We start from the raw sequence: 11,387 nt of genomic DNA, 5'->3' as shown, positions 1-11,387 counted from the left end.
AAAGCCAATGGGATTTTGGATTATTGCAGAAAATATGGGGAAAAAAATTGAAGTGTAATGTTATTTTTAATAATATTTAATTCATGGATTGTTTTTGCACTTCCACATTGACCAATCCTGCAAATGGTAAAAGGGCGGCCAGAAAAATAACATTTGCAATTATTTTGACTGCATACCAACTTATTTTGACATTTTCCCTGCATTCAGTACATTTAATGCAACAATGTCAGTTTAAAGCACTCTTATACAACAATAGTTTTGCTCATGGTTTCAATTCCTTTGCATTCGCAAATACAACAATAGGTCCACATGCTGCCAGCAAACATTATTTTCAAGAAAAGTTTTGTTGTAGTTGTGGGCGTTTTAATTAAGGCATTGTCAAATGTTGTGGAACCAGTTTTGCAGCCGGCTTCTTCCTAAAGATCGATTTCATAACTTGGCAGGAGGGGCCATGGCCAGGTGTGTATAAAAGGATGCTGCAGGTGGATGGGAGCAGCAGATACTTGGAGAGAGAGAGGTGAATTCGGGAAAAGATGGCCACCGCTCTGCTGCTCCTGCTTCAGCTGGTCTCACTGGCGTCTGCAGCACATCACTACGGGGGAACCGTGTCCTTCAGCTACAAAGGAAGAAACCCTGACGGAACATTTAGGGTGAGAGAAACTACTTTTAAACCCATGCATCAGTTAACAATTAACTAATGTATTCATACTATTGCCGTTGTTATTTTATTTGGGTTTGATTACTCTGATTGTGCTTGTAGAATATGACAATTTCGTCTAATATATTTAACCTTATTTTTTCCTGCAACTATGTTTTCAAAATGTTCATCTTGATTTTCATTTTTTGGAGGTCGTTGAGTTCATCAAAAAGATGCGTAATCGATTTGAGTAATCACATTTTTTGGTAGAATAAAGACATTTTACACCACTTACGTTATTTATTAAATCTATGATACCTTTTCGGAGGAAGATTAGGGTGATTGTGATTTTATTTAGATCTGACCAAAAGTGAATTTTTTCAAATATGAAAGTCAGAATTCTGAGAAAAAAATCGACATCTGGAGAAAAAATCTGAATTCGGAGAAAAAACTCAGAAATAAATTCAGAGCTCTGTGGAACATTCTAAAAAGTCTGAATTCTGAGAAAAAAATGAAACATTTTTTTCAGATTTCTAAACAAAAATGTACTTTTGTTCACATATCAAGAAAGATTGCACGATTTATCACGTTAAATGAAGAATGCTGTGGAATTTCCCATTTGCCAAAAAAAAAGGAATGGGTTCCAGAAAGTGTAATTCTAGTATCTGACTAGATATCTGACGATTACTTTAAATTGTAATGGATCTTTCAACTGTAGTTTAGTCGGTGCTGGTTATCCTCTTTACCTTTTTCTGATGTGTATTTTATACTTTCTCTGTTATGATTAGGGATTTCATTGCCTTTTACAATTCTCAAGAACCAATAAGTGACTTAAGCATATTGCAACATTATTGGTTTTCCTTTTTTTACGTATGCTTTATTTGACTAAGGCAGAAAGACTTTCAGAAAGTACAGTGATTCAAAAAGATACATGCCTTTCTTAAAATTGGCAGTATTGTATAATTATTTTACTTTTTATTTTTACAAAATAGACTAAATGTTAATTAAAAAAGTTAACTTCAGTAAAGCATCTAACTATATATATGTTCTTTTCAAAGGTGGACTTTCGAAACAGGGCGACCTATGATGGGTGTCAGTATTCCCATTCCTGGAGCTGTTACAACAACAACTGTGGCTTTGTCACTAATCAACAGAGAGGCACAATTGACAGGAGCACCAATGCACCGCAATTTAACAGACAATGGTGTGAAACAGAAACAGTTCAACAAAGAAAAGTCGCAACTGACAAACCTTTCCAGATGAGGTGAGCTTTTTCTTGACTCAAATCATGCTAATGTTATATTTGTGGCGTCTCCAGAATTGCATTGCAAACATAACAAGAGGCAGCTGTAAGATGCAGTATTTCAAGAGTTTTGTTTCCACACCTATCAGGGCAAGTAGCTGTTGTTGGACCAGAACACGAAACAGAGTTTCAGGTTGGAGACTTCTAACTCAAGTAGATTTGGGAACAAGATCTGACACTGGCAAACCAAACAGATCCCCAGACATTGCCATTCTACCTTTCCTACGGTAAGTTCCCTGAAGTAAGCATGAAAGGTTTTGTCTAACCTTTTATTATGTTGTTGAATAACCTTTTTAGTTCCCCCCAATGGCAGTAAAAGAAGACACTGTGGACGTTACCCTTGAAAGTCCATAAATACCAGAATCAATGGGATTGTTTTCCAACAGTATGTCTAAAGAAATCACAAATGACATTGGAACAATTCAGAAAATCCGTACTTTGACTACATATGTGCTTGTAGCTCATGTAATATGACTTTCTTTCAATCTTTCCAAGAAGACAGAACAAAAAAGAATTCAACCAAACCAATAAAAAACACTATTTAATTGTATCTTATAATTGATTACAGTCAAAAAATTCACTGTCTTTATATTACTTCTTTTATTTGTCTATCTACTCACATGTGCAGTTATAACTAATGATTTAATCCTTTTGTGTATGGGATTATGGGCAGAACAGTGTTCCTCACTCTTCTTAATGTGTCCTTTCAAGAGTTCCCCAGAACTGCCCACGGACCTACAAGCTGATGTCCTTCGACCCTGATGGCGACACAGTTCGCTGCAGATATGGAAATATCAGAAATATAGAGTGCAGTGGATGTAACCAACCTTCAGGCTTTGTCTTGGATCAGGTTTGTAAAAGAACAAATACATTTCCTTATACATTGTCCAATACCTGACTGAGCCTTTGCCTCACTAAATGTCTGAATGTTTACATTGTTAGGGTTCTTGCTCCTTACATTACAACATTGCCAACACCGACCCAAGTGTTTTTGGATTTGAGTTGGTGGTGGAGGACTTTCCGCAAAGGCCCATCTCTCTGTCCTACACCGATGGAACCCAATCATACAAGGCTCCACTGATTCCCATGAGGCATAAACGAGCCTTGAACCATACATACCCCACCACGACTTCAGCATCAACCACGACTGCAACGCCAAACACAACCCCATGGTGGTGGCATCATAATCCAACTTCAGCACCAACCACAACTGAAGTGCCAAACACAACCCCCTGGTGGTGGCTTCATCATGCGACTCCAGCACCAACCACGACTGAAGTGCCAACCCCAACCCCATGGTGGTGGCATCATAATCCAACTCCAGCACCAACCACAACTGAAGTGCCAAACACAACCCCATGGTGGTGGCTTCATCGTGCAACTTCAGCAACAACCACGACTGAAGCGCCAACCCCAACCCCATGGTGGTGGCATCATCATACTACTACCACACCAACCCCACGTCTGACATCAGCCTCACTCCCACCCACCACAACCAAACCGCGGCTGCATACATCTCCAACCACCAAAGACAACCGGCCCATGCATGGCACCACGCCTCCTCTCAGTAAACTGCCTTTGCAATTCTCCTTTCTTGGTGAGTCAGGTTTTACTTGTCCTAAATGATTAAATCCATACTCACAGCAAAGCACTGCCTTCAATGGGTGTAGAATGTCATGCACTTCTTGCAGCTCTAGTGACAACTTAATTTGCAACGTCCTGTACTAAGAAGAAGGTACATGTTCTAAACCTGTATAAAGACTATTTAGTTTTTCTGAAAACCCTAACCCTAACCCTATTCCGCCCAAAATATCAGGAAAGAAATACAAAAAAACATATAACCTAAAGCTGCAGATATTTCGCCTTTGACAGTTAATTAATATAATCTGCTGTGACAGCTTTGACATTTGAGCCAAAGACAATTAAAAAGTGGTTTTTTTTAACTGCAGTGGACCCACCTGCTCCCTCATGTGTTGATGGACTCTACTTGCCAACGTTTGTGCACCCAACACCTGAAAATGGACAACATATCAATGCAGAGGTCAACAAAGAAGTGGAGATCAGAGTACGAGCAAAAGCTTCACATGCAACGTAAGTGAGAATCAACGTGATGAGTATTGCCTTGTGGCGTCAGAACATTATCAGCATTTCTGCTAGTGAGAAAACTTCAGCGATAAGGAGGAAATATCTGGTTTCTTTCTTTTGTTTTCACACAGACTACATGATATCATCATCAGTGGGCCACTGAATATCAGAAAGCACAGAAGCACACGTGGAGACTTTGTCATTAGGTGGACGCCTGGCCCTGATGATGTGGGGGATCATTACCCAATCTGCTTTGCTGTTGAATCAGTAATCGAGTGAGTGAGCCTTAAATTCATATTCTATTTGATACATTTAGTATGCATGTGTGTGTGTGTAATACTGATTTAACTTTTCACACATTTTACAGTCCCACCTCTACCATCCCCCCCCCAGCCAAAACCTATCACCAGGACCATGTCCACGTCCCCGAATCTCCACAGTATGTAACAGTTTAATTTTTTAATCAAAATAACAAATTAGGATTTAAATACTACAGTCAGAAGCAAATGCCTCCCTAACAAAAGAAAAATGATTCTAGATAAATCTTCACTGATGCTTTTCAGGTCCGGAATCTATCAGTCCGAGATGAGGTGCGTTCTGGTGAACATCGGTAAAAGACTAAGTAAGAACGATTTTTGTTTAACGTCAACATTTCATAGTAGAACTACAACTTTTATTATATTTGAACCAAAATGCTAAATTCCATTAGTGGCTTCATCGACTTTTGCAAAGCTGATGTGTTTGGGTAGAATCTTAAACAAAACAACTGCCACCTGTAGACTAGAACCATTAATCTAATGTGTATTTATTTTGTAAACTATTTATCTCTTGCTCTAGTTGAATCCCATGTGACCTGCCATGAGTCCTCAATGACGGTAGAGGTTACCAGATCTTCTCTCCCTGGACTTCATGAGGATCATTTACGCCTCAATGACCCCAGCAACACAGCCTGCAACCTGCAGACGAACTCCAACAGCTCGCACATCATCGCGGTCGTACCCCTCAACGCCTGCGGCACTCAGATTGAGGTAACAATCGGGCATCTGTTTCATCACCCGCCGGGTTTTTCTCTAAACTATTGTTGCTTTTTATTAGGAGTTTGATGATTGAACAATTAGAGGGGAAACGCCATGAGGGCCATAGGGTTTTTTCGAGACTTGGTCTTAAGAAATAAAAGACAGTAAAATTACACGTTTGACATTAAAGCATGAAAACATGTTTTAGTAGAAACCCCAAAAACATGTATGAACTTGAACACAATATGTCCCCTTTAACTCTGCAGGAAGATGAGGAAAACTTGGTTTTCAAAAATGAAATCACCACGGTGGACAGCGTACACGACCTGATCACCAGGAACCACCTGCTGGAGGTCCAGTTCTACTGCCAGTACCCCAAACGTGGGAACGTGTCGCAGGGCTTCACATCACACAGGAGGAATGTTGTGGTGTGGGATAAAGGCTTCGGAAAGTTCACCTATGAGTTTGAGTTCTACCCAGACAGCCAATATAGAAAAATGGTTGATCCAGCGCTGTACCCTCTTGAGTACGATGTGACGAACAGGATCTACATGCAGATAGAGGCCAAATCTACCGTCAACAACACCCAGCTGTTTGTGGAGTCCTGCAGCGCGGCGCCGTATGACACCCCCAACTACTGGCCAACATACTCCATCATCGAGAATGGGTAGGCATGAGCACGCCATCTAGTGGCATATCTTTACCAATGCATATATTTACCATTGCATTGGTTTTCTTTCATAAGAGAGGTGTGTAACTAAACTGCCCGTAGGTGTGACTGAGATGTTTGTAGGCAGTGGATTTATATGGGAATTAATCAGGCAAACACATCCATCTGCAGTCCTTTTATTAATTCAAAATAATAAAAACGATGCATGGTATGCATTGTTTTTGGTCTACTTTGCTTTCATAGTATGTTTCGAAAAAGGTTGAAAAAGGTATCTAAAAATACACTTAAAGGATGAAATGTGGCTATTTGTGTGTGAAAATTTCCTTTTAATACATCAGACACCACATTTATTACTGTTTGTGACGCATGGAGAGAGACGCATTATTTCTTACATCTTTTTTTTTGTTTTGCTGTTAGGTGTACTGTTGATCAAACGGTTCAAGTGCATCCGAAGGCCAACCCCAGAGAGTTCAGGTTCAGCATGGAGGCCTTCCAGTTCATCGGCTTGCACGACCAGGTGAAGAATTAAATATGAGGTTATACTCTGGTGGAGGAACCTCTCTGATCTTTTACTTAAAGATCCCATGTCATGCTTTTCCGGTTATTATCTGTCCCCTTGTGTGTTATGTAGCGTTTTATGCATGTAAACGGTCTGCAAAGTCACAACCCCTCAAAGTACACCCTGTAGCGAGTAAAACTCTAACACAGAAAATACCTGTCTATGCTGCCCCAGAACGCCTCGTTGGAGATTTTTCTTTTTCCATTTTTTTCTTCCTGGGTACGTGACCATATCCAAATAAACCAATTGGTCCATTTGGACCAATCCGCGCAGCTCCTCACACAGCAGGATCCCTTGGCGTCACTATCAAACGCAGTGGGGGGACCTTTAGCGTCAATTATCAACTAACAGGGAGTCCCATTGACTTGCATAGAGCTCCCTGAACGCTGGTAATAGACGAGTTGGGATCGCGGAGAAATGCTCTCCGCAGACCCATTCTCACAGCGTTTATCAACCTTTTTCTTACTCAATATCAAGCCACACATTGTTTTTACTTCGGCTGTGAGTGTTTGTGTGTGCTCAGGCTGAGTTCAGGATGAGTTTCGTGCTGTCTCGCTGTCTCGCTGTCTCGCTGTCTCGCTGTCTCGCAGACCCCACGCAGCAACCAGGAAATGACACCAGTAATACAGCTCTGCTATTCTGAGAGAAGTCTGTATATCTGCTGATGTAATGACAGTGTGTTGTGTTGCGTTCAGGTGTACATCAGCTGTTCAGTGCTGATGTGTGAGGCAGGGAGCAGCGGCACCAGGTGCTCACAGGGGTGCATCAACTCCCCCCTTACTGGGCATCATCATCACCGCAAGAGAGAGGCTATCACTCAGAGCGCCAGGCACTTCATTTCCCAGGGTCCTCTGCGTTTGAAGAGATCAGCGGAGAGCACCGGGAGCCCAGGTACGTTTTCCATCAGAACACCTGCCTACTTTGAGGCTACGGTTGAAAAGTGAAAATCAGGTCCTATGTCTTTTCCTAACCACTTTTCCTTGAGGAAATATTTGAAAGAGGATTCATCAGGACTTAGGAAAAGAGACTGCACTGACACTGGCAGACTCCTATGCCACCATACAGCTGACTACTCACAGCGTATCTAGATACTTTGCTCCGTGTGTTTTTATCATGTTTTTTGGACTTCATAAACGTACAGTACAACTTGTTTGGATTACACTTCTACATCTACTCCATTTACTACACCTGGCCTACACATCTACTCCTAAATTAGAATTGCATTTAAAGAACTGGGGTTTTCTGGTGAAATGGAGATCATCAGCGAAATAATTATATTTTACATTATCATGGTTATTTATGTTGCTAAGAGGGAGCATGTATTCTAAATTGTAATGTAAATAGGTGGTGATGTGAATATGTTGTGCAGTATGTACATATATAATGGATTATCAGCTTAAATACATGTGGTAAAACACATGTGTACAGGTATGCAGTTAGTATAATTCATTGTATATACTTTAACATGTACAGGTATATAAAGGGTAGTAAAATAAATGTATTTACTGTGATGTGTTCATCTATATAATAGGCTAGTAATATGATTATGTGAGTAACCAATACAAGTAAAGTTGCAACTGCTTCAACTTGCTTAAAACACTGGGGATTTAACAGAGGCAATCAACGTTGCCATTGAAATGTAATCTATTACACATCTATTCATATGAAAATCACCATTCAAGCATTTTTATTTAAACATGCATAGATTAATAAACACAACTTGGTAAAAATTGTTAAACTTAATTAAATCATTTTACAGTAGTTAGCATAGTTCTCCTTTTGGTTTAACATATTGTTGAAAGTTACATAAAAGCACTTTGGCAATATATGACATAAAAACATATGATATATAATATTGTAAAATACCTAATAAGCACAGTAACTGACATGATCTGAGTTTTTCTTCACGATTGGTTGTTTCTGTGGACAGCCGAATGTTGACATTTCAATTATGCTTCTCTTTTCCTCCAGGGACCCCCATGAATCTGAACCTGGTGTTCATCGTTGGATGTCTGCTTGCAGCCATTGGCATGATCAGTGCAGTGGCCCTGTACAAACTAAAAGCATTAAAGATCAAATACCAACCGTTGGCCTCTTTTGAAAACTAAAAAAAGCAGCTAGTTGAGATTATCCATTTATTTTTCCTGCCTTATGGGTTAGAAGTGGTTTTAATTGTGGTATTAACCACTGTTTACTGTTTAATCCCATATGGCTTTACAAGTGATTGTTCTTTCATGTACTCCATTATGATTTAAAACTTGATTGAAATGTGTGCCGCCCAATCATAATAATGCTAAATGCTAAAATTACATTTTCAGCCTTAACCTCAAGTCATTTATGCTCAATGTCTCAATAAAAACATATTCTCTTAAATCTTCTTTTTGCTTTTGTTCAACTTATTTGTTCAACTTATCTTTTTCTTCTGCACATAAACACACACATCTTGGATAATCTGGTTTTAAGTCGGTCAAAAGTAAATGTTTCTTTACTGAACCTCATTATGTATGAAATAAATCTGTATCCACTGGCCTGCCCAGTAACTTCATTAATGACACAAATAAGGTTGTAAAAAACATGAATGAAGTGGTACATGAATTTAACTATTTTTTTGTAAATGTCGGACCTAATCTTGCAAAGAGTATTTCAAAACAAAACGATGGGCAAAAAGAAGGTGGCGGAATTGGGGGCAGTAAAGTGTTGCAGTCAATGTTTCTGAAAGAGATAAACAAAATTGAAATGAGATCCATTGTAGACAAATGCAAAAATAAGACTTCGACTGATAGTCATGGGATCGACATGACAATAGTGAAGACGACTATTGACTGCATAATTAAAACGCTAAGCTATATCTTTAATCTTTCATTTCAGACAGGTATTTTTCCAGATAGCATGAAAATAGCTAAAGTTATCCCACTTTTTAAAACAGGGGACAAAAGCCAATTTACCAACTACAAACCAGTGTCCTTGCTTTCACAATTTTCCAAGGTTCTTGAATAATTGTTGGTCCAAATATGTGATCATTTTATTGAAGAAAATGAGTTGTTGAGTGAGAGTCGTATGGATTTAGGAAAAATCAATCTACAGCTTTAGCTTTATTATTACAACAGCTATAGAAAGAAAGAAATACACAATAGTTGTATTTATTGACTTAAAAAAGGCATTTGACACCATAGACCAGGGGTGCCCACACTTTTTCAGCTTGGGAGCTACTTTTAAAATGACCAAGCCCAAATGATCTACCTACAGGGCCGCCCCTGCCCAATCTGTGTCGCGAGCGCCGGGGGGGGGGGACTGAACGGCGGATAAACTGTGGCGCACTTACAATAATTGCGCCGCGTAAGCGCATAATAGTGCGCCGCATTTTCGCTTCAGGGGCCTCATTTATAACACCTTGCGTAGGATTCACGTGGGAAGGTTGCTTACGTAGTCCAAAGCAAAAAAATAGGTACAGAAATGTTCCGACATTTTCCGATTCACAAAACATTGCGTACCGGCGAGGGAAGGGAGTATGGCACTTCCTACTCTCCATTTCTCTCCATTCTTCCTTCTGCCAACGGTGTCGCAGTTTCTCGTCCCTCCCGTTTTTGTGCTTAGTGTGTACGCATGGGTCAGAGTTTGCGTGGAGGACCGCACATTTTCCCGTCAAGTTAGTATTTTATAAATCGCAAACATTGCGTAGAAACTGGCGTACGCCATTTTTTGAGCGTATATCCCTTTATAAATGAGGCCCCAGATGAGGAGGTGAGGCCCCCTCATAACTGCATGAACCTGTATGGCAGAATACAACTCAGACTGGCTTACCTGTACGTCAATCAAGTGGCAAATGCCATAGTAAGGATGGATGATAGGCTAACTTTAAAAAAAAGGAAAAAAAATGTTTGTTATTTTTTTTTCCAATGCCATGTGATCTACCCACACTACCTTTGCGATCGACCCCTGCCATATACCATAACCTATTAATTTCAAAATGGCATACATATGGTGTAAGAGGAGTAGTTCTAGATTGGTTAAAAAGTTATTAGATAACAGACAACAATATGTACAATTTGCTGGTAGTACATCTGAGTATATGAACATAGAATGTGGTGTCCCACAGGGCTCGGCTTTAGGGCCTAAACTTTTTATTTTGTACATTAAATGACATATGTGAAACGTCAAAATTATTGCAATTTGTGTTGTTTGCAGACGACACAAATTGTTTTAGTTCAGGAGACGATTTAAACATTTTAGCAAAGTGTATTGGATATGAAATGGTCAAACTTAAAAGATGGTTTGATGAAAATAAGTTAACCCTAAATTTGAATAAAACTAAGTTTATGGTTTTTGCTAATAGAAAAAAAGATGAAAACATTTAATTGTTCATTGATGGAGTATTATTGAAAGGGTTTCTGAATTTCAATTTTTAGGTGTGACACTGGATGATAACCTGACATGGAAATCACAAAAAGCACATGTTAAAACGAAAGTGTCTAGGAATATTTCTGTTCTAAACAAGGCAAAGTATTTGCTAGATTACAAGGCATTGAGAATGTTATACTGTTCACTAATTTTTCAATTTTGTATTTACTGTATAGAAGTGTGGGGCAACACGTATTATGAGCAACATAAAGCCATTGTCAATATTACAGAAAAGGGCAGTAAGAATAATACATAAAGCTGATTCAAGAGAACACACCAACAGACTGTTTTTTAAGTCAGGACTCTTGAAACTCAAATACATTGTTGAGTTACAGACATTATTAGTAATGCTCAGTAGTAGGACTCAGATGAGGGTGTTACACTTTTCCTTGTACATGTGATGTTTTGGTGTTGTTTTCTGTAGTGGGAAATAAGTATTTTTTTGTGTTTCTCTTATTATCCTAAGATACTGTTATGTTTGCCTGTGACAGACCATCTATTTCTAGTTTTCCCTTTTTTTTTTTAGAAAGGGGCAGGTAATATAATGTTTTTTTTCTTCTTCCTGCTCCTTTTCGGTCAATGGTGTGTTTATAGAGACATGTTTTGTTAACGATTATTATACTTTAAGATTTGCATACCATGAACGGAACAAATTAAATGAAAAGTTTTAGAAGTCGTACAGCAACCTGTCAAATGTTAAAAACTGCAGTAATCATTAA

General features: G+C 39.0%; 1 protein-coding gene across 1 annotated transcript in view; it reads left to right on the top strand.

The window, feature by feature from the left end:
- The first annotated feature begins 527 nt into the window (after window positions 1–527).
- The window catches only part of LOC117496996, a 31,273-nt gene continuing 20,413 nt past the window's right edge, over window positions 528–11,387 (top strand). The window contains exons 1-13 of the mRNA XM_034148878.1: window positions 528–650; window positions 1,696–1,901; window positions 2,030–2,167; window positions 2,652–2,790; window positions 2,883–3,537; window positions 3,890–4,031; window positions 4,157–4,300; window positions 4,393–4,464; window positions 4,589–4,647; window positions 4,863–5,053; window positions 5,308–5,708; window positions 6,129–6,228; window positions 6,966–7,161. Coding sequence (XP_034004769.1) covers window positions 534–650; window positions 1,696–1,901; window positions 2,030–2,167; window positions 2,652–2,790; window positions 2,883–3,537; window positions 3,890–4,031; window positions 4,157–4,300; window positions 4,393–4,464; window positions 4,589–4,647; window positions 4,863–5,053; window positions 5,308–5,708; window positions 6,129–6,228; window positions 6,966–7,161 — 2,560 coding nt within the window. The 5' untranslated portion in view covers window positions 528–533. The remainder of the gene's footprint in view (window positions 651–1,695; window positions 1,902–2,029; window positions 2,168–2,651; window positions 2,791–2,882; window positions 3,538–3,889; window positions 4,032–4,156; window positions 4,301–4,392; window positions 4,465–4,588; window positions 4,648–4,862; window positions 5,054–5,307; window positions 5,709–6,128; window positions 6,229–6,965; window positions 7,162–11,387) is intronic.

This window comes from Trematomus bernacchii, unplaced genomic scaffold, assembly GCF_902827165.1.
Source record: "Trematomus bernacchii unplaced genomic scaffold, fTreBer1.1, whole genome shotgun sequence".
Classification (NCBI taxonomy): domain Eukaryota; kingdom Metazoa; phylum Chordata; class Actinopteri; order Perciformes; family Nototheniidae; genus Trematomus; species Trematomus bernacchii.
The sequence above is the reverse complement of the archived record's forward strand: the minus strand, read 5'-3'. Positions and strand labels throughout refer to the sequence as shown.